Genomic DNA, 24,834 nt, shown 5'->3' on the forward strand with positions numbered 1-24,834 from the left:
GCCTTTGCGAGACTGAGCCTACGCCTTTCGAGAACTACTCATTTGAAGTATTTACCTCTCTGTCAGACAGCTGCGTAAATTTTAAGTGATCCTAAAATACACCAAGCTCTCCGAGGAAAATATTGTAGTCTCGGTAGTTTCACTGGTGGAACTAAGGTACAATATTCTGTATAATCTAAAGCAGTGTTCCGCAACTTTTTTCTACTCATGGCACAGTCACGACTCGGCACGGCACACCAAAATGCTATTCCTCTCAAAAACGTTACTACGAATATATATACACTTAGTATCAAATTATTATTATTATTATTATTATTATTATCATTATTATTATTATTATTATTATTATTATTTCTTCGTTATGTCCGATTAAAGAGTACGATTGAACTTATTTAGCTGATGTCGTTGCCTTTTTCTTCTCCTAATATCTCATCTTCTCACTGTGGCATTTCTTGCTATCTTCTGACCAGGATTTTGTTGGTGGTTGTGTAAAGCGGATTGTCGACTACATTTCTGAACTGTTTAACACAATGTTATCTGTGATGCCTCTTTCCTGAAGATCTTTTCCAGCTTCGATTAGCCAATTGTTATTTTAGGGAAAGTTTCAGAATTATTTTGTTCAATCTCTGATTACTCATTCTGAGAATATGTCCATAAAATTTCAAATGTATTTTCCTAAATGTGTCTGAGATTTCTCTGAGTGTTGGTACAGGTGGTACAGGTCATGAGACTTCCTTATAATCAAGATTACCCCTGCACTGACTGGTCCAAAAATTTCTGTAATAGTTTTCTTTCTTTCTTTCTTTCTTTCTTTCTTTCTTTCTTTCTACATCTTTAATCAATGATCTGTCCCCAGTGATCAGTGTTTCAGATACATATAGTGCTTCAGGCTTGATTACAGTGTTGTAATGCCTTAATTTTGCATTTCAGGACATGGATCTTTTATTATATCTGTTTCAAATGAGTCTGACACACTTTGTAGTTTAGAGATCCTTATTTTTTGTTTGCTTCACAATTCAGTCCTGAAGGTTGTTGGACTTCTCTCAGATATTTGAATTTAGACACTTGGGTTATTTTGCCATATTGGGTTTTTATTGGTTGTCCATCGAAGTACTAAAGAGATACTTCCATGTAGTTGGCTTTTACATGTGAGATCTGGAGTCCTATTCTGGATGCAGTTTCATGGAGTTTTTAATGGATGCAATTGGTTCCTGTTTGTTATTGGACAACGCTGCTAAGTCATCAGCAAATACCGTCCGACTCATTGGCTGAATGGTCAGCATACTGGCCTTCGGTTTTGAGGGTCCCGGGTTCGATTCTCGGCCGAGTCGGGGATTTTAACCTTCATTGGTTAATTCCAATGGCCCAGGGGCTGGATGTTTGTGCTGTCTTCAACATCCGTGCAACTCACACACCACACATAACACTGTCCTCTGCCACAATAACACGCAGTTGCCTACACATGGCAGATGCTGCCCACCCTCATCGGAGGGTCTGCCGTACAAAGGCTGCACTCGGCTAGAGATAGCCGCACATTATTATTATTATTATTATTATTATTATTATTATTATTATTATTATCATTATTACAAGCAAAAGCGGACTCCTGTTTTAATATCAAATTGTTCAGACAATTCTAAGGATTTAACCTTTGAAGTGCATGATTAATTCTCGCATTTTCCCGCGTGCTTTGAATTCTTGGAGTCCACAGACTGCTTTTACAAATTTGTAGGATGGTCTTGAGGTTAAGAATCTGTTCTGCACACGAACTGCCTTTCCTGAAACCTGCCTGATGTTCTCCTAACAAATGATCTGTTTGCACTTCAAGTCTCTTGAGTAGGAGTTTTGAAAGAATTTTGCAGGCGACTGCTAGTAGGGAAATACCTCTGTAGTTATTTATGTTGGTTTTATCCCCTTTCTTATGTAATGGCTGAATTATTGCACACTTCAAGTATTCAGGAATTGTTTCACTGGTCCAGATGATGTTGTGTTGTTTGCGTCATCAGTCCATAGACTAGTTTGATACAGCTCTCCCATGCCACACTATCCTGTGCTAATCTGTTCATTTCTATGTAACTACTACATCCTACATCTGCTCTAATCTGTTTGTCATATTCATATCTTGGTCTACCCCTACCGTTCTTACCACCTACATTTCCCTCAAAAACCAACTGTACAAGTCCTGGGTGTCTTTAAGATGTGCCCTATCATTCTGTCTCCTCTTCTAGTCAAATTTAGCAAAATCGATCTCCTCTCACCAATTCGATTCACTATCTCCTCATTAGTGATTTTATCTATCCATCTCACCTTCAGCATTGTTCTGTAACACCACATTTCTTTCTGACCTAGTTATCGTCCATGTTTCACTTCCATACAATGCCACGCTCCAGACGAAAGTCTTCAAAAACATCTTTCTAATTCCTATATCAATGTTCAGGGTGAACAAATTTCTTTTCTTAAGAAATGCCTTCCTTGCTTGTGCTAGTCTGCATTTTATGTCCTTACTACTACAATCATTAGTTACTTTACTACCCAAGTAACAGGACTTCATTTCCTAATCTAATCTAACATTTCCTCCATCACCTAACCTTGTTCGACTGCACTCCGTTACTTTTGTTTGGGACTTATTTATTTTCATCTTGTATGTCTTCTCCAAGACTCTTTCCAAACCATTCAGGAATTTCTCCAGATCTTTTGCAGAGCCAGATAAAATAACAATATCGTCAGCAAATCTCAGGGTTTTGATTTCCTCTCCTTGGATTTTGATTTCCTTTCCAAATTCCTCTTTGATTTCCCTTATCGCCTGTTCTGTGCAAACATTGAAAAGGAGAGGGGACAAACTGCAGCCTTGCCTCACTCCCTTCTGGATTTCTGCCACTTTTCCAAAGCGCACGGTTCTTATCACTGCAGACTGATTTTTGTATAGATTGTAGATAATTCTCCTTTCTCGGTCGATCACCTTCAGAATCTCAAACAGCTTGGTCCAATCAACATTGTCGAATGCCTTTTCTAGATCTACAAATTCCATATACGTGGTCTTGTCTTTCTTAATTCGGTCCTCTAAGATCAGACGTAAAGTCAGGATTGCTTCACGTGTTCCAACATCTCTTCTGAAGCCAAATTGATCTTCTCCCAATTCAGTTTCAACTTGTCTTTCCATTCTTCTGTAAATAATACGTGTTAAAATTTTGCAGGCGTGAGATATTACACTAATGGTGTGGTAGTTTTCTCACTTGTCAGCACCGGCTTTCTTGGGAATAGGTAAAACAACATTCTGCCAAAAATCGGATGGCACTTCTGTATCATACATCTTACACACTAAACGGAGTAACCTCTCCATGCTGGTTTCTCCTAAGGCAGGCAGTAATTCTGAGGGTATGTTATCACTTCTAGGTGCCTTGTTCCTATTTAGGTCTCTCTCAGCTCTGTCAAACTCTGACCACAAAATTGGGTCTCCCATTTCATGATCAACAACAGCCTCTTCTTGTTCCAGAACCAAATCATCTACATCTTTACCTTGATACAACTGTTGGATATGTTCCTGCCATCTTTCTGCTTTGTCTTCTTTCCCTAGAAGTGGTTTTCCATCTGAGCTTTTAATATTCATTACAAGATATTAGAATCATTCCATATTGACGGTTTTCACTTTACAAAGGAGTGTCGTCCTAATTCAATACATCATATAAAAATGTGAGTATCCTCCTAATTCAGTAATCATATGAATATATGAATATATGATGTATTGAATTAGGAGGATACTCTCATTTTTTCACCTTTGTAAAGTTTTAATATTCATTCACCTAGTTTTCCTTTCTCCAAAGGTTTCCTTGATTTTCCTGAATGCAGCATCTACTTTTCCTAGGACCATACAGCCTTCAACATCCTTGTAAAGCTTCCTTAGCTGTCCTGCACTTTCTATCTACTTCATTCTTTATTTGCCTGTATTCTTTTCTGCCCTTCTCATTTTTTTCATTATTGTACTTTCATCATTCGTCAATCAGGTCTAGTATCTCTTGAGTTATCCATTGTTTCTTTGTTGATCTTTCCTTTCTTCCTAACTTTTCTTCAGCAGCTTTACTGATCTCATTCTTCATGACTCATTTTTCCTCTACTGTGTTTCCTTCAGCCTTTTCATTTAGTCCTTGTGTTACATGTTCCTTGAAACAACCCCTCACATTGTTTTCTTTCAACTTGTATAGATCCTATCTCCTTGCATTCCATGCTTTCTTCAATTTCTTAAATTTCAGATGGCATTTCATGACCAACAGGTTGTGGTCAGTGTCCACATCTGCTCCTGGGAAAGTCTTGCAATCCATCACCGGGTTTTTGAATCATAATGAAGTCTGTTTGATACATTCCAGTGTCTTGTACATGTATACAGCCTTTGTTTGTGGTGTTTAAACCAAGTGTTATCAAGGACTAAATTATGATCGGTGCAGAATTAAACCAGCCGGCTCTCTCTTTCATTCCTTTTTCCCAGTCCAAATTCTCCTACTATGTTACCTTCTCTTCCTTGGCCTACAACTGCATTCCAGTCTCCCATCACTATTAGATTCTCGTCACCTTTTACATATTGTACTAAATTTTCTATCTCTTCATATATTATTTCGATTTCTTCATCTGGTGAACCAGTAGGCATATAGACCTGCGCTATTGTGGTGGGCATTGCCTTGGTGTTTATCTTGACAACAATAATCCTTTCACTATGCTGGTTGTAGTAGCTTACAAAGTAATGAAATGGAATAATAAAAGGATCCACCTATTCAATACTAAATTATGTGAGAGATTCTTAAATCACCACATAATCATTTATTTCATGGTACCTGTATTGGCAAAGTGATTGCCATCATCAGCCATAGGGAGTTTACAAAGACATAAAAAGTGACATTGACATGTTAGACCTTATAGTTAAAATATACTAAATAACTAAAATGGATATCCATATAATGGCTGAATAATGTTATTTACAAGTGTATGATTTGCTAGTCAATTAAGTACATTTTACAAGTTTACAACTTGAAAGTCATGTTGTTAAAAGAAAATTAACAATCTGTAATCCAATATTAAATGTTATAAAGTATTATGATTGCACGTTTTGGATAAAATGTGGTGTATTTTCCGTCTATAATTCACTAGTAGTATGATGAGTACAAGTGACTAAGAGTTTTTTCTTCGTTAGAATACAACTTTAGTCAATTATATGTAGTACATGGATATTGTAGTCATATTTCAGTAATAAAAGGCTGGTATAAAAATAACAGAAAGGTTCTTTATAAAAAAGTAGTTCCTCAAGTAACATAAGCTTGCGTAATAGTATAAAGCATTGGGCTCAAACTTCGTACTGTGGTGTGTTAACGTAACGGGAGAATGGATCTCGTAAAAAAGTTGGTTGTTACAGATGTTGTATTGGAATGTTCTCGATCCAAGACAGAACTTGCGAGGAGAATGTTCTCGAATTAGAGTTGTGAATAAAGAAATGGGGCAAGAAGGTTTTTTAGGTAGAAGGCTCACCTTGACAAGTTGTTGGTTGTAAAGTTGAAAAGGAACTAACCGGCTGATCATACAGGCAACGAACCGATGGAGAGAGCGGGAAGGGGTGGGGTGTACTAGGATGGAGGAGGGGAGAACGGGGTAGCGGAGAATGTGCAGTCAGGTGGGCGTGGGGAGCGGTAGGGGTAACATGCGAGCATGTTGTGTCTTATCTGAAAAATTGATTGGTTTTTAGGTAATTTAATATTGTTTAAAATTGTAATAAGCATGTCAAACAGAATTTTAGGTTTTTCAGGTAAATCGTTGAGATTTAGATTTGAATTGTAATATTGATCAAGTTGAATATAGCATTGTTTGGTAAAGTCAAGTAAGAGGACCTTGTTTATTATTTCAGTGATATCTATGCCGTAGAATTTGTGTTTGTAGTCATGTACATGTTGACCTGCCGCAGAGAATCTTTTATATTTGATTACATTCACATGTTCCATGTATCTAATTTTGAACGACCTACCATTTTGTCTGACGTATGTGCTGCTGCAGTCGTTGCAGCGGAATCTGTATACACCCGATTTTTCAAAAAGATTATAAGCATTAATTAAATTGGAGTTGTGTAAGATGTCTATATTTCTATTGTTTGTTCTAAAGGAAATGTTAACGTTCTGCTTCTTGAATAAATTTTTGTGACACTATAAATATTACTATTGAATGTGAATGTTGAGAGAATTTTGAATTTAGCTGTTTCTTTAATTAAATTTCATTTTGGGCGGTGTTTAAACTTGTTGATAATATGTTCTATAAAGATTTTATTGTAACTGTTATGATAAGCGATATTACGTATAATGTCTCTTTGTTAAGGTCCGACTTCGACATAGGGACATTAAACGTGTGGTTCATTAAGCTATTATAAGTGGCGTGTTTATGGTTAACAGGGTGTACAGAATCTTTTTTTTGTGTGTGTGTGGTTTTCCTGTAGATTTTATACTTAAAAGAAGAAGGGAGCGTGGTAATAGTTAAAGCTAGGAAATTGATGGAACTATTAACTTCGGATTCTAGTGTGAATTTGATGTCCGTATCATTCCTTTGCTGGCAGGACCTAGTGTTTACAGTGCACTATGTCTTCTCGTATGGGCTAGAGTAATTTTGTTACTTTCATTGATCTGTCTCTGTCATATACTTGCCTTTGACAATATGAAAGTGACTGAGGTATGAGCGGTGCTAGTAATGCCATTCCTTCTGCAGCCAGTCCCTGCTATGAATGGTGTGAAAATGTTGCTCATAGGATCGGTTGGTGCATGCATTTCAGTGGGCTTGGCAGACTGATATGTAATAGCAACTTCTGGCTCGGTGTGGAAGGCAACGGGAAATTACCTCACTCCTCATTTCCCTAGTACACCTCTTCAGTGATACCTAGGCCATCTATAACAGCTGATGGCGGAGCTGTTGAGGATCCAGCCAGCCTTAGGGCTGAAGACCGAGCATACATACACATCAATGTTATTGAGATATGTTAGAGTAGCAGCTGCGTCGGTAGAACGTTCATCTAAAATAATGAATGTATCGTCTACATATCAGGACCAGAAGTGTATATTATTGAATTTTGCATCTTTATTTTTGTATGTCTAGAAAGTCCAAATATATTTCAGTTAATATACTGGAAGCCGGTGACCCCATAGCTAGACCATCTTGTTTGTACACTGTCTTATCAAAGGTGAAGTAGTTATTGTTAATTAACAGCTTCAAAATGGATATAAAATCTGATATTTCTAGTTTACTTACTGGAGATGATGTGTATGAGTTTTCCTGTTTGTATACTCATATACATATTAGTAATATCAAAAGAACGTATGGAATGGTACGGTTGGTATTTGAAATTGTCTAATTGTTTAATAAGTTCTAAAGTATTCTAAATAGATTTGACTGGAAAGTATAACATTTTTTGAGAAATTGTTGGATGAATTGTGCTGTTTTATATAGGGGACTTGGTCTAAAGGTTACGATTCGGTGTATGGGAATGCTGGTTTTATGAATCTTAGGTTGTGCCTTAACAGTGGGTAGTCCTGGGTTCATGTAATGAGTTTGTGTTTTTCAATGTCCGTAGTACCTTACCCACTGCCCTTTTCTCTTATTCATATATCTGTAAGAATTTTATAGATTTTTGAGCAGGATTTCTGCCACTTAGTTTCCACATTTCGGCGATTATACCATCTACCCTTGGAGCTTGCTTGTTTTTTAACTCTTGTATTATTTATTCAGCTTCTTCTATTGTTGGAGTTTTTTAATCTTGATTTGGTTCCGATGTTTCAAAAGTGAGTTGGTCAGTAGAAGGTTCAAAATTTAGAATGTCTTTGAAATGATCTGCCAAAAGTTTACAGTTTTCTTCATTATTTGTTTCTAAAATCCCATCTGGTCCTTTAAAACTGAGAGTGGGTACGCAATAACTCATCGGTTCTCCTTTAAAGGTTCTGTAAAAGTTCCTAGTAATTTCTTGAACCTTTGCTCGGTTTCTGCCAGTCTGATGTGACCATGGTGACATTTTTGGAATCTTAAAATCTTTGATGTCCTCCATCTAAATTTTAATGAAGGCATACCACTTCTCAGTAGTTTTCCCGCGAATTCCAGTCTTGCCATGCTTTCATGCGGAGTTCTGACACCTTATCACAGGTATCGTTCACCACTTACATTTCCTCAGTACCATGTTAGTGCACTTGGCTGCTTTTACAAGTTTAAGTTTTAACCAACTAGTAGCATTTTGCTCAGAGATATTGGCTAAGAAAAAGCTTGAGTTTTGCTTCAGAATCTCTGGGTCGTTTTGTGGGTTTTGTCATGATCTACATTTGAGTCTTTTAGGTTGAAACTTCACTTTCATTAGATGTAGAGTGGATGATACCCTTCTTGACTTTACATTTATGATCCACTTTTGGTTTCTCTTTGGGATAGCCACATAGTCTATCTGAAATACTCCTAAATATATGTTCGGGAACCTCCAGGTTCTTTTTTTTTCTATGGGCATGCTTGAAAATGAGTTGACATTAGTTTCAGATCAGAAGTTTCGCAGAAGTTATTAATCTTTCTCCATTTCTATTTGTTTTGCGGGGAGGGTAGAGCCCTACAGTGGCTTTGACTTCTTTGTTGTTGGCTTTTTTTTTAAATCTCCCATCAAAATTTTGACATGATGTTTAGCAATTTGTGCTGCTATTTCTTCTAGTAGGTCCCAGAATTATTCCACCTTTTCTGGGTCTTTTTGGTTAATTATTTGTAGGTGCATGAGCATTGATTAGTGAATAGGCTTTGTTTTCTAATTCGATTGCTAGCACTAAAAAATGTTAATAATAATAATAATTATAATTATTAATAAACAGAAATCGACTCATGGATTTATGAAAATTTATGGATAGCTGCAATAGAACTGAAATAGTTGCAAGTTGCAAGACCTATACTCTTCAAAGGGAAATCTAACAATGGATCAGTGAATTGGTACAGAAAGAAATAAATAAAGTTGAAGCACTAGCAAACAGGGACATGCACCAAAAACAGCATAATAAAGTTATAAAGGTCAGGTGAAGTTTTGCTAATTCCAGCAGTTTTGGGAAAAGCACATATTCAGAACATGTGATCTCACATAGCACAGAGGTAGAGGCAAGAAATAAAAATATACCAATAAGCATAACTACTATATAGCAACTATGAGCAAATCATTTACATGTAATTTCTTGGAATACATACAAATTAGCAGCATGTAACGAAGAATAAACGTCATCTTATTTCATCAGTGCTGTGGCAGTGAATGAAATGAAAGCATATAAAACAAAACTTTTGTGATAAAATAAATAATACTCTATAATTAATATGTAAAAGTTCACGTCATACCTTTCACTTTGTGACGACACACCGGTGGTTGCAGAACACTGATCTAAAGCCTATTAAAGAAAACATATAGTAGCGTGCAAATTAATCTGACCAGGACACTGTTACAGAAAAGGAATTCTACAATAAACTTAATAAAAATTATATGAAATAATTTCTGCAACTACAGAAAAATCATACTTTTATCACATTATATCCCTTGTTTCTTAGAATAATACTGACATGTTTTGGCATGGATTTCACTAGTTTTGCACAAATATTCTTCATTTCTCTATCATGAAACTAATGTCAATAAGGGAACATATCATGTTCAGTTTTGTTCATTTGTCCAGTTTTGGCATACTTTTCTTACAATTGACCCATAAATTAGCCCACCTGGTTGCCATGATTGTTAAAGCATTAAGTCTTTTCTCGGGGACCCGTGAGAGAAATCTTGCATGTTCATAAAGTATGTGGTGGAGTAGCCAACTGGTGAACTAAGGAATACACAAATCAGTACAATATTAGACAGTCTTGCTTATCACTTAATGTAATCTTTGATTTTTTAACATTTATGGTATCCACTTCAATGAAGCAAATGCAAGTGCATTATTATACGGACGAATGTTCTGGAAGCAATTTTTGGTTTTACTATTATTCTTTTAACTGATAGTTACAGCATATTATAATGACATAAAACAGGCATCCCAGTGGCCAAAATGTGAAGTGGACAGCAACGATGGCGCGTATTTTCCTAGAGCAACGGTGTTTGAAAATTGCAAATGGTGTCTTCATTATTTGTTTCTAAAATCCCATCTGGTCCTTTAAAACTGAGAGTGGGTGCCCTATAACTCATCAGTTCTTCTTTAAAGGTTCTGTAAAAGTTCCTAGTATTTTCTTGAACCTTTGCTCGATTTCTGCCAGTCTGATCTGACCATGCTGACGTTTTTGGAATCTTAAAATCTTTGATGTCCTCCATCTGAATTTTAATGAAGGCATGCCACTTTTCATTTTTTAAAGAAATTATCGATATTTATGAAATGAGAGCGCAATTCGTCACTGCTAATGTCTATTCTCTTTCTTTTGGCCGTGCGATTAGGGGCGCGTGGTTGTGAGCTTGCATCCAGGAGATAGTGGGTTCTCGAGCGAAATAAAATAGCTCTCACAGACCAAACACACATCCCGCTGTGGGTGGGGGATGCAGGCGAAGAATACATCCACGGTATCCCTTGCCTGTCGTAAATAGCAACTAAAAGGGGCAACCAAGGGTTGATTGAATTAGAACCATGAGACTACTTGTAATTAGTACTACCACGCTGGGAACCCGATGGGTCGCTTTTACTTGTTCGTAGTACCACTATGTTGGGTACACAGTAGGTTTGTGATTTGTAGCGACAATGTGTGAATCAGGGTGAGTTTTATAGTACCTGTGATTAATACCACTCTGAGCGACACCATGGGTCTGCCTTGCCTATGATTAGTACCCACTATATGAGGAACACCACGGGATAGTACGAGTCCCTGTGATTAGTACACCTATGTGAGGAACATCATAGATTTGCATTGCCTGAAAATGGCGCCACAATGGGAGAAACACCATAGGTCTGTGTTACATGTGCGCATTACATTACCTGTGACTAGTACCATAATGTGTGGAATACAGCGAGTGTACGCTACTTTTGATTAGTTCCGCAACATAACAAATACCATGGTTCTACTTTACTAGTGATAAGTACCGTTATGAAGGACCGATGAACTGGATTTTGGACCCCTTTAGACTACAAGCATCATCGATTCAGGATTGTACTTTAGAAGCAGTCCCTTGGTGTGTAATACTATTGTTCAACGCTAGTTTCTGAGAATGTGGGGCATTATGTGTCGGATCCACTGATTAGTTTAAATTCATATCAATCCATTCATTCTACATCATGTTTTGAATTCTGTTCAGTGGATGATTTTGGACTTTTAAATTGTTATTTCTTTTAGTCTCATTTCAATCAATCAATCAATCAATCAATCAATACTGATCTGCATTTAGGGCAGTCGCCCAGGTGGCAGATTCCCTATCTGTTGCTTTCCTAGCCTTTTCCTAAATGATTTCAAAGAAATTGGAAATTTATTGAACGTCTCCCTTGGTAAGTTATTCCAATCCCTAACTACCCTTCCTATAAATGAATATTTGCCCCAGTTTGTCCTCTGGAATTCCAACTTTATCTTCATATTGTGATCTTTCCTACTTTTATAAACGCCATTCAAACTTATTCGTCTACTAATGTCATTCCACGCCATCTCTCCGCTGACAGCTCGGAACATACCACTTACAAGTAATAAATCTCATTGTACACCGTATTGGATATCAGATATGAACATTAAAACAAGAATTATTTTCGGCTGATGATGCTTACGACTGTTAAGCGAAACATGTCCCATCTTATAACGCCTGTTGTAATGTTTATTTCCTAAATATAAGGAAAGATAAGTATTGGAAAGGTGGTGTTAACTATTATTCTTGTTTTAATGTACATACCATTTAGTCGAGCAGCTCTTCTTCTTTCTCTCAATTCTTCCCAACCCATACTTTGCAACATTTTTGTAACGTTACTCTTTTGTCAGAAATCACCCAGAACAAATCAAGCTGCTTTTCTTTGGATCTTTTCCAGTTCTTGAATCAGGTAATCCTGGTGAGGGTCCCATACACTGGAACCATACTCTAGTTGGGGTCTTACCAGAGACTTATATGCCTTCTCCTTTACATCCTTACTACAACCCCTAAACACCCTCATAACCATGTGCAGAGATCTCTACCCTTTATTTACAATCATATTTATGTGATTACCCCAATGAAGATCTTTCCTTATATTAACAGCTAGATACTTACAATGATTTCCAAAAGGAATTTTCACCCCATCAACACAGTAATTAAAACCGAGAGGACTTTTCCTATTTGTGAAACTCACAACCTGACTTTTAACCCCGTTTATCAACATACCATTGCCTGCTGTTCATCTCACAACATTTTCGAGGTCACATTGCAGTTGCTCACAATCTTGTAACTTATTTATCACTCTATAGAGAATAACATCATCCGCAAAAAGCCTTACCTCCGATTCCACTCCTTGACTCATATCATTTATATATATAAGAAAACATAAAAGTCCAATAATACTGCCTTGAGGAATTCCCCTCTTAATTATTACAGGGTCAGATAAATCTTCACCTACTCTAATTCTCTGAGATCTATTTTCTAGAAATATAGCAACCCATTCAGTCACTCTTTTGTCTAGTCCAGTTGCACTCATTTTTACCAGTAGTCTCCCATGATCCACCCTATCAAATGCTTTCGACAGGTCAATTGCGATACAGTCCATTTGACCTCCAGAATCCAAGATATCTGCTATATCTTGCTGGAATCCTACAAGTTGAGCTTCAGTGGAATAACCTTTCCTAAAACCGAATTGCCTTCTATCGAACCGGTTATTAATTTCACAAACATGTCTAATATAATCAGAAACAATGCCTTCCCAAAGCTTACATACAATGCATGTCAAACTTACTGGCCTGTAATTTTCAGCTTTATGTCTATCACCCTTTCCTTTATATACAGGGGCTACTATAGCAACTCTCCATTCATCTGGTATAGCTCCTCTGACCAAACAATAATTAAATAAGTACTTCAGATATGGTACTATATCCCAGCCCATTGTCTTTAGTATATCCCCAGAAATCTGATCAATTCCAGCCGCTTTTCTAGTTTTCAACTTTTGTAACTTATTGTAACTGTCATTGTTATCATATGCAAATTTTATTACTTCTTTGGCCTTAGTCTTCTCTATCTTGTAACCAACAATCTTTACATGCTGCTGACTGAATACTTCTGCCTTTTGAAGATCCTCACATACACACTCCCCTTGTTCATTAATTATTCCTGGAATATCCTTCTTGGAACCTGTTTCTGCCTTAAAATACCTATACATACCCTTCAATTTTTCACTAAAATTTGTATGACTGCCAATTATGCTTGCCATCATGTTATCCTTAGCTGCCTTCTTTGTTAGATTCAATATTCTAGTAAGTTCCTTCAATTTCTCCTTACTTCCACAGCCATTTCTAACTCTATTTCTTTAGAAATACCATTAGGGGCCGATGTCCTAGATGTTGGGCCTCTTTAAACAACAAGCATCATCATGAAGGGATTACTGAGATGTTATTGTCATCAACAAATTGGATGTGTGACATGGTGCAAGGTCTTGTTGAATGACTCCATCACTGTCTGAAGGGAGCTTATTGTAACTCGCTATTCTTCTTTTAAGGATTTCCCTGTACTGGTCACCGTTCGGCACTCAGGGACAAAAGTTGTGGTCCCTTGCGGGTAAAACATCTCCTGAACATCACTTTTTGAGGATGTTTAACTGTTTGTTGAATATGGGCAAGTAATATTTTCTCTCATTATTCATTACATATGAATGAAATAAAGTGACCACTAGCTTTCATCAGAAAATACAACATTCCTCCATTGTTGTACAGTCCTATCTTCATGGAATTTAACCATTATTAGTGACCTTTTACATATTACGTACATCAGAATTTTTTTCTTTGCTGATCTAAACACTCATCTTTCAGCCTCCAACAGTCTGCAGAGAAACAGTTGTACCATGATAATTTTTTGCACTCCAACTTAAGTCTAGGTTTAGGTTGACAGCAGGAAGTCTCGGACTTGCTTTACTCTTCCTGTTGAATAAGCAATCTTCTTTCGGTATAGCCTAATCTTGCACTTCTGACCAACAGTTTCCTTCCTTCAGTGATAAAAGGGACCCAGTTTTTGGGAATTGCTTCAAAATTGAATTAACTGTAGCCACACCAAAACCATATTGTGAAGGAAATTTTTTTTCATGTCAGCGTTTTTCGGGCTTGTAGGCCGTTGTCCAGGAGCGAGTGAATGTCCTCACGTTTCACCGAAGACTGCGTTCGGCAGCCATTTGGAATTGCTAGGCGGGCATTAATTCCATTGTGGAGTTTTATCTCTTGTATGCAGTTATCAGACTGTGCCACATAAGAGGCTTCTGATAAGTTCACCTGCATACACCCCAGCATCAGTGGGTAGGGTCTGACACATCCCACTCTGACGAGTCTAGTGTCAGACCTAAGACGAAATGCTGGTTAATAGAACAAACGCCTGAAAAGCCAACCTCTAATTTTTGATCTGATTATTGTCAGGGGTTCCGACTGACTTCGATAGCAGCGAAGCTCTCAGTGGAGATTCACTCGTTCCTGGACCACGGCCTACAAGCCTGAAAAACGCTGATATGATTTGTAATGCCGGCCATGAAAGCCTCAATTGCTACACAAAAATTTCTATTTGCCGCACATGTATGTTCAGCTAAGTCATATTTTTAACATTTCCGTGGGCATTTACCGAATTGCAGTACAATAATAACCCAATACAATTCAACATGAGTGTATACATTTCATAGAATTTGCAGAATATCATTTAGATTTAATAATGTTATTGGTTTTATGTCCCACTAACTAAATTTTTAAGGCTTTCTCAGATGCAGAGGTACAGGAATTTTGTCCCGCAGGAGTTCTTTTACATGCCAGTAAATCTACGAACATAAGGCTGACATATTTAAGTACCTTCAAATATCATCAGAGTGAGCCAGAATTGATCCTGCCAAGTTGGACTCTGAATGCTAGTGGTCTACCGCCCAAGCTACTCACCTCGGCATGCCATTTGTATATAGTTTGTAAATGTTGGTCATTTCCTTCTCACCCCTTCTCTTTCTCTCTTAACACAAAAATGGTATAGTTTGAACCCTTCTTGGCATACCATCCTCTTTTCTGTCGCTTTTGTTGCTCCAATTAGTCCTATTACTTCAGTAGCAAAATGGCATAGGTCTTGCAGATTACAGGACTAGTCAGGATGTGCATAATCCAGTGGCAGCTGGTGGCTTTGACATATAGGGAGTCGCATATTTTCAGTTAAAATTATTTACATTAGGGACTTCCACTTTCATAAAAGTGCACAAATATTATTACTTTGCTAAGTGGTAGTTCAGCTACGATGCCTTTTGAGGTGAGAAATATGTTCAATAGTCTACTTTTAAGAACTCAGATATGTGACTCGCCTATTTGCAGAAAAAGTCAATTTCCCTCTCCCTGCTGGCAGCAAATTTATCAAAACATTTTAATTTGGCTAAATTTGACGAGAAGAAGAGAGAAAATGGTAGGACACATCTTAAGACACCCAGGACTAGTTCACTTGGTTTTTGAAGGAAGTATAGGTGGTAAGAACGGTAGGGGAAGACCAAGATATGAATATGACAAGCAGATTAGCAGATATAGGATGCAATTGTTACGTAGGAATGAAAAGGTTAGCGCATGATAGGGTGGCATGGAGAGCTGCATCAAACCAATGTATGGACTGATGACTCAAACAACAACAATATGAAAAACAAAACAGAGCATTCTTGACATTACTATTACACAACCAGTAATGTTCTTTGTACATAACAGTATTAAAATTACAATTGATCGTGAAAGTTTAGTAGCTGATGTTGGTCTTCCAAGGTTTTATAATCTCTCTTTTCTTCTGTAACGGCCATGATGAAATGTTTGCGATTGGAAACTAATTATCAAATTCTTCTATTCACTTGAAATAAAGTTTTCTGTTATAATAAGCACTGACAACAAGGAGTAAGACAAGAAAAATGCATTACCGCATAAGAATTTTAGAAGGTCTACTATCGTGCTGTAATATTGGCAAACAGTTTTACAGAACGTGATGCACAACAAGGTAGTTGAGCGCAGAGACCAAACAAATTTGATCTAGAAGGCAATGATTTTTTTGTGCAGAGCACGGGTGTAGGCAGTCATTGTGTATACTGTACACTTCCACAGTACTTAGTGCAAGCAAAGCCATGCCTCCAAAATCCCCTGCCCCCCCCCCCCGCACCTACACCTCATCTACCTAAAACTCCCGTATCACAAGAAATGCTAACAAGGCTGGCACAGTTGGACTTGTAAGTCTTCTGCAAAGGTAAAATAATTTATTAATAAGTTTGGACAGAATTTGTTTAGTTGTTAACAGTTATTGCACACAGTATTGGTTAAAAAATTAAATGGGAGTAGCACTAACTTCTAGAGCTGCCCCTACCAAAACCATATTTTAATAAATCCCACCAAGCTCAATAGCTGCAGTCACCTAAGTGCGGCCAGTATGCCATATTCGGGAGGTAGTGAACTCGAACCTCACTATCGGCAGCCCTGAAAATGGTTTCCCATTTTCACCTTAATTAAGGCCATGGCTACTTCCTTCACACTCCTAGCCCTTACCTGTCCCTTTGTCATCATAAGACCCATCTGTGTAAGTGTGATGTAAAGCAACTTGTAAAAAAAATGTATAAATTAAAAAAAACAAGTCCCATGCATGTTCAATAGAAATAATGTGTGGTCAGCAAGGGAGCCATTCTAGTTGAATGATATCATCATTGTTAAGAAAAACATTAAAATTGTTTCAGTTTCGGCAATAGATATGAGTTGTTATTTATTCAGAGACTGTGGTGAGACTTAGAAGTGATGTAAAAAAAAAAAAAATTTGTGTACATTTTACTATCTTTTACCACCTCTGATCAGTTCCCCACCTTTTCTGTTCAGATATATTCACACTATGGTAATTTCCTAACTGTTATCATAGTGGTGTTCTGCTTTTAATTGAAGGAAATAACCAATGAAAATTAGTAAAATAAATTTGTATCCTTAAAAAACAAGATGGACTATCAGACCTGGATCAAGGTTAAACTGTTAAAATCTGGAAAAGTAACTGTATGAGCCCAGCATAGAAGAAATCCATGTTCTGAAATTCAGCAGTGGATGGTGAAATTAAAGAAGCCAATTTTGAAAAATCAAGAGAATATTTTTCTGATATCATCAGCATATACAAGAGAGTAGTTCGATTATAGGGTCAGTCTTCTTCTTCTTCATCATCCATTCCCATTTCTAGATTCTCTCTGGGTAGGATAGTGTACCAAAGCCCACCTTACTCAATCTTTCCATCATTCCTCTTCTAGTACTTTATTGCTATCGATTCCTCTATTTGCAATACAGTCCACAACAGAGCTCCTCCATCTCATTCTAGGCCGTCCCCTAGGCCTCTTTCCAGTCTCTGTATCCATTAATGTTCTCTTTGGTATTCTCTCTCCTGGCATTCTCATCATGTGTCCAAAGCATTTTAGCTTTGCTATATCAATCTCTTCTTGACGTTTACACACTCCCATGCTTCTCTTTATTTCCTCATTTCGTATTCTATCTCATCTTGTCTTTCCCTGTATGCTCCTCAAGAACTTCATTTCAGCTGCTTGTACCTTACTTTGGTTCCGCTTAGTCAACGTCCAGGCTGCTGAAGTATAGGTCAGTATAGGTTTATAATAGGACGAGTATAAAATCTTCTTGTACTTCATTGGCACATCTTTGTTCCATACAATGTCTCTCACACACTGGTAGAAACTTTGCAGACTGCTGTATTCTGTATTCTGCCGTAGTCAATTTCTCCATCCAAATTTCCATCTTGTGACATCACGCTGCCTAAATATTTGAAATTTTTCACTACTTCAAGAGGTTCACTTCCTATTTTTATCACTCCTCTTCATTTTCTGTTACCTCTTGTCATGATCAAAGCTTGCTTTTCTCAGTACTAATCTTCATTCCAAAATTTCTGATCTCTTCATTCCATAAATCAACTTGTGTCTATACTTCCTCGTCATTATCTCCCCAAACTACAATGTCTTTAGCAAAGAGCATAGAGTATACTTGCTCGCCCATCATCTTCTCCTTGATATTATGTAGAATTCTATCCATGATGATGATGAATGAAGATTAATGATAATGAAGAGTAAGGGGGACAATACACTTCCCAATCTTAAGCCTGTCTCAACTCTGAACCATACAGTTTGAGCCACTTTGGTTCTAACATGGCTTTCACAATTTTGATACAATGCTATTACCATCTGCATTGTTTCTTGGGACATTGTCAATGTTTTTCATACCAAATTCCTTGGGACACTATCATATGCCTTTTCAATATCTAGAAACATTACTACCATGTCCTTTCCATATTCTCAATACCTTTCCATCATTTGATGCAGTGTAAATATTGGGTCAAATGTGGACCTGACTCTTCTGAATCCATACTGGTGTTCTGCCAATTTTCCCTCTACTCTGTCTCTTATTTGTTTATCCAAGATTCTTTCAAGGATCTTAGCTGTATGAGGTATCAGTGTCACTTCTCTGTAATTTCTGCATTGCTTCCTGTCTCCTTTCTTGAAAATTGGTATAATGACCCTTTTCGTCCACCTTTTTGGACCGTTCTTTTCTCTCCATATCACTGAAGAATCTGTACAACAATTGTAGACCAACTGGTACTGCTGTTATGATTCTATGACGACGTTGTCAATTCCAGCTGCCTTGCCTTGTTTCAGTCTTTTAGTAGCCCACTCAGTCTCTGCCATGGACACTTCGTTTTCCTTATCTTCCATCTGCACTAAATCTGGTTCTTTGATTTCTCCTTGTACCAAGGTATTTTGCACATTGTAAAGCTGTTCAAAGTATTTTCCCCACCTCTGCAATATATCCTGCTTCTGTGTCATCACTTCCTCCTGTTCACTTTTAATAAAGTTAGTACCTTCACCTGGGTTTTTCTTCTTTTTAACCCACTGGAATCTTTTTGCTTCCGGTTGTATCTTCTTGCAGAGATTCAGTGAATTTTTGCCAGCTTTTTCTCTTCTTGAACCACCTTGGAGCACTCCTTCTTGCAGTTTCTGTGTTCTGTTTGGCATTCTGTTGTTCTGTTTCTCAGCCATCTTTTCCAAGCTTGTTTCTTCCTTTTAACTATATCTTTTACCCAGTCATTCCACCAGGGCGTTTCTTCCTTCCTGATACTCTTCCACAGGTCTTTTCTGCAGACTCCACCATGACTGTTTTAAAGTATGCCCATTCTTCTTCGACCCTTCCAAGTCTTCCTTCAGTACACTTGTTTTAATGTGTGTCTGGAACTCTTCACTTATTTCTTTCTCCTACAATTTCCAACCCTCAGCTTTCTCTGCCTAATCTGTCATCTTTTGTATCTTTCCCATCTTTAACTTAGCTATCACAACTCTGTGATCTCCTTCGAAAGATTCACTTGGGAGCGCTGTTAGATCTACCAACATTTTTCTGTTACCTTTCTTGATCAAAATGTAATCTATCAGAGTTTTGATTTTGTTATCCCAACTATATCTTGTTATCTTCTGACTGTTTTTCTTTGAAAACCATGTGTTACCAATGATCAGCTCATTTCTTCTACAAAAGTCTACCAAAATATCTCCAGCCGTGTTTCTCTTCCCATATCCCAATGGACCTAAAATCTCTTAATTTCCTTTTCATTCCTGACCTACTTGGGCATTCATGTCTCCTATGATCACAACTTGTCTGTCCTGTATATGGCCTTCCAGATATTCAAGGTATTCCTCAAGATCCGTATCTGTATTTCCTGTTTGTGGAGCATACCCTTGAATTATATCTGTAACACCAGTTTCAAGTCTCAATTTGACCTTAATCAATCTGTCATTTATGTTTTCCACCAATTCTAGGTATTCCTGTAGGTCTTTTCTAATTATGAGACCTGCACCATTTTTGGCTTCTCTTCCTCCACTATAGTATAAGGTGTATCCTTTCTTTAACTTCCTTTCACCTTTTTGTTTCCATTTGGTCTCACTGATTCCCAGCAATGCTATATCTTTGTCAACCATAAAATTTACAACGTCTTCCACTTTCCCTGTTAGTGTTACTACATTGATGGTCGCTATCTTGATGTATTTGGTTGCTGGTCGCCCATTTCTCACATTTCTCCCAGCATCACAAGAATTGCACGTTGCTTGTGGGGAATGCCCTAGCATTTTCTGAGGCTTCAGTACACTGGTCATCATATAGGCTTTTATTACGATGGGTTCGCCATTCTCAAAGGCATTTTAGAGCTACTGCCAACCGAAACTTGTAGGCTGCTCCTAGCATGGAGAACCGACGCCTTTTGTAGCTGCTCCTCTGGAGTACAGGCGCTACAGTTGATATGGGGTTTCAGTGGCATTTCCTCCACTGAGGGCCCATTTCCCTTCTATAAGGACTCCTCCACCCTTAGCCGTTGGTCCCTATAGTGGGTCAGGCTATTTACCGCCGCGTAACACTCGGCATGGAGATACTGGGTCAGGGTCAGTGCTCCAGAAAATATATATATTTTTAGTAATGAAGGCAGGTAAGATTTTTCTTCAAATATTGGATTGCCTTATCGTGGAAAAAATTGTGTATAGTATGCAACTAAGCATAGTGATAAAATGCATTATGTCAACGATGGCTCTGCTGAGCCATTTTGTAAGAAATCCAATGAATTCTACAACTGCGGGGAAGAAATCGTCCATTTGGCAGATTTATTGCATAGGGACTTATAAATGTATTCAAGTAAACTCTTCCTGCTATTTACAAAAATTCAGTATTCGGGAGATAGTGGGTACGAACCCCACTGTCAGCAGCCCTGAAGATTGCATTCTGTGGTTTCTCATTTTCACACCAGGCAAATGCTGGCGCTGTGACTTAATTACGGCCACAGGCACTTCCTTCCCACTCCTGGCACTTTCCTGACCCCATCGTTGCCATAAGACCTATCTGTGTCACTGTGACGTAAAGCAACTTGTAGAAAGAAAAAAAAATCATAAGTGGTATACATAAATGGATACATTTTTAAGATGTGGTTCTTTGATAATTTTCTTTCAGGGATAAAAATTTTTAGAACCATCACAAAACTATGGCATACATTCTTGCCTCAGCCGGGTTTCGCAGTTCAGACAGGAGAGCTCTGGTCTTCTGAACTCCACTTGCCAGGTTTCATCCTGACTCATTCCTGTGGTATTTGAATGTGCTCATATATGACAGACTCATCAGTAGATTTACTAGAACATAAAGGAACTCCTGTGGGGCAAAATTCCTGCACATAGGCATTTCCAAAACCTTTAATGTTGTTAGTGAGACTTTAAACTAGTAATATTATTCTTGCTGCAGGTTGACTGAAGTTTATTGAACAGATCAAGTGTGAGAATTTGGTTGAAATACACAAATTTCATTGATAGTGAAATAATTCATTTGATGTCCCCTTGCAGTGCGTAGGATTGTAGTATGAAACCACCTTTATAAGAATTTCCACTGATGAACTTTGGCAAAGTATTGCAACCAAAAAACATAATCATATTCATAGTTGGAGGTTCTTGGATAGCATTTTTTTTTTGTAAAATTGTATTGCACACAACAGGCAACTTTAATTAATTAATTCATACATACATAAATACATACATACATACATACGTTCATTGTGCAGCTTTTAGTGCCATGAGTGTCCAAGGACATGTTTGGCTCACGCAAGTCTTTCTGTTTGACAATGCTCGTGGGTGACCTGCACATCTGCATGCAAGATATAATGGTAATTAGGTAGGGGGAGGATGAGACTTGAATCTTGTCAGCACATAGCCTGTTCTTCTCGAATAACACCAAGGTGTGTATGTGAGGCTTAACATCGCCATCCTTTGACAAATCACCATCAAGAGCATCATATGCTCTCACCCCATATGAATGCTGCAAAGAGGTTTGGGGCTGAGTCTATGCTTTTGTCACGCAATTTAGTGACTAGAAATTTTGTACTACCACCTCTCCTACCCTGCTGGCCAACATTCTGGTGGTGAAAATTATTTTTCCCTTATGGATCTGTCAGACCAGAGAGACTTAATGCCTTAACAATGATGGCATCCAAGTGAAATTGTATAGGCTTATACAAAATTGGGCATTAGACATAAAGTTGGGTTACATTATGCATGAAGATGTGTTGCATGTGTTACATCTGTTGGTCTACTGCTGTTATTGACCTATCGGTGTTCCTCAATCTTTTTTTGTTTTGGTTTGGTTTGGTTTTGGTTTGGTTTGGTTTGGTTTGGTTTTGTTTTGGGTTTTGGTTTTGGTTTTGGTTTTGTTTGGTTTGGCAATCCCTAGAAGTATTTAACTTACCCTTGGGGAAACCTGGCTGCCTAACATCTATTTTAGCCTGGGTCAGAATACAAAATAGCCTGATATTGTACAGTAGGCAAGCCAAATAGCGATATATATATATATATATATATATATATATATATATATATATATATTTCCAATAAAATCTTAGAACAGCATTTGTTTAATACTCTTCATAAACAGGCATTCACTTTAATTTTATTACTTAACAAAAAGGGTCGATGACCTAAATGTTAGGCCCCTTTAAACAACAAGCATCATCACCACTTAACAAAAACTTTTTATTAACAGAAGCAGGATTTTAATATTTATGTGGAAGCATTTCTGGTAAAATGATTTATATGAACACTGCCTCTGCCAAGTATTTTGTAAAGATTAATTCTCCGTTGAGATCTCGGAAAACAGTAATATAGGCTGTACGGCTTGTTCACACAAATAAGATGTGCAGAATTGGAATAACATGTTTAAGCTTTCTTTGACATTGCAGGGAACTTTTTTTTCGCCGATGGCTGAAAGTCCATAGATCGGGGTTCACCTGCAGCGTCCACTACAGAAGGTCAATGGTCGAGTTGTGCGATGTTCGTAAAATGTTTTATGTCACTTTACAGAACCATACTTGGAAATCACCAACATCTATAATAAGACGATTATCTTGCGTAGGCTCAAGTGTACAAAATTTGGTTGGCAAAGAAATATTTAATTTTATACATTCTCGAAACTCAATGGTATTCGTAAAATATGGATAGCTATATGGACATGGGTCTGGGAATGCTTTATTTCCACATTACAACTCATTTTCTCATCATGGGGAACACACAGGAACAGAACATTCAGTTACAACATGAAACTCTTTCCTACATAAAAGTTCAAAATGCCCTCCAATAGCGTCGACATGTGCATCAGCCCACTACATTAGTGCACCCGGCATTCAGTGCAATGGTGGGTTGATACATATATTGGCAGTCATATAAATTTTAGGGAAAAATGGAAACATATGCATAGGTTCTTTAAGGCACATACTGTGTCGAAAATGACAGGTTCGATTTTTGCTCAGTATTTGAAGGAGCTCAAATACGTCAGCCTCATGTCAGTAGATTTACCAACACGTAAAAGAAGTCCTGTGGGCCAAAATTCCGGCTCTGCATCTCCAAAACTGTAAATGTAGTTTGATGTAAAATAAGTTGTATTATTATTTACTAAATATCCTGTGTGAATTTAAGAAAGAGGAGTTTGTATATATGTCTGTTATTTAGCTGAATACCATCTGCACCTCAGGAATTTGAGAAAATGAACATCACTTGAGCTAATCTTTTTGTTTTTCAATAGTAGGTATAGTGTTCTCAAATTATACTTCCCCACTGCCGGCAGCCCTGAAAATGGTTTTCCGTGGTTTCCCAGTTTCACACCAAGCAAATGCTGGGGCTGTACCTTAAGGCCACGGCCGCTTCCTTCCCACTCCTAGCCATTTCCCGTCCCATTGTCTCCATAAGACCTATCTGTGTCGGTGCGACGTAAAACAACTTGCAAAAAAAAAAGTAACTGTACTTATTGGGTGGATCTTGTCATGCTTGATGTCGTTTTTACAGGCAATGGTGGCATGTTAATTTATATTAACAAACACTTGAACATACAGTATAGAATAAGTACGTAAAATTTATAATTTTTATCTTCGGATAAGAAAACAATTTTTATTGTACCAGTACACTATTTGTTCCCTCGATATCCTAATGTTGTTAATATTCATTATTCTTGGGAACTTCACCTCCATCTCTACCCAGACATTCAGAATTCGTATAATTAGTTTGTGTGCTTGGTAATATGTGCTTGCAATTGATTATTATGTTTAAATAATTCATGCTCATTATTATGTCTGTTGCTATATACTGCACCAAGTCTTATTTTCTGTTTATATAATATACCTGTTCCTTTTTTTTTTTTTTTCAGTTGTACACTTGAATTTCTGTTTTCTTGATTGATCTTGTCATGCTTGATGTAATTTTTACAGGCAATGGTGGCATGTTACCCTGGACATGGTTCACACTATGTAAAACATGTAGATAATCCTAACCGTGATGGACGCTGCATTACAGCAATATATTATCTTAATCAAGATTGGGATGTGCAGGTAAATTTGCTACCAATTTTATTTTTACCAGCGGTTACCTGCAGGCTCTACCCATAATGTAGGCTATATCATGTTGTTCATTAATCTCCCCACGGATGTACTTGCAAAGTTTCAAGGTAATGGCATAATACACATGAACTATTATGGTAATAAAACTAATTCATGTTCATTATTATGTCTGTTGCTGTATACTTCACCAAGTCTTATTTTCTGTTATGTGTTATACCTGTTCCTTTCTTTCAGTTGTACACTTGAATTTTGTTTTCTTGATTGATCTTGTCATGCTTAATGTCATTTTT

General features: G+C 37.4%; 1 protein-coding gene across 2 annotated transcripts in view; it reads left to right on the plus strand.

The window, feature by feature from the left end:
• The window catches only part of Hph (HIF prolyl hydroxylase), a 110,785-nt gene that overhangs the window by 37,673 nt on the left and 48,278 nt on the right, over positions 1 to 24,834 (plus strand). For both annotated transcript variants that reach the window (XR_010859231.2, XM_067140401.2), the window contains exon 2: positions 24,416 to 24,535. Coding sequence is in view for 1 of the 2 variants with exons in the window: in XM_067140401.2 (XP_066996502.1) it covers positions 24,416 to 24,535 (120 nt within the window). In the remaining variant the exon portion in view is untranslated. The remainder of the gene's footprint in view (positions 1 to 24,415; positions 24,536 to 24,834) is intronic.

The sequence above is a fragment of the Anabrus simplex genome, chromosome 2, assembly GCF_040414725.1.
Source record: "Anabrus simplex isolate iqAnaSimp1 chromosome 2, ASM4041472v1, whole genome shotgun sequence".
Classification (NCBI taxonomy): Eukaryota; Metazoa; Arthropoda; class Insecta; order Orthoptera; family Tettigoniidae; genus Anabrus; species Anabrus simplex.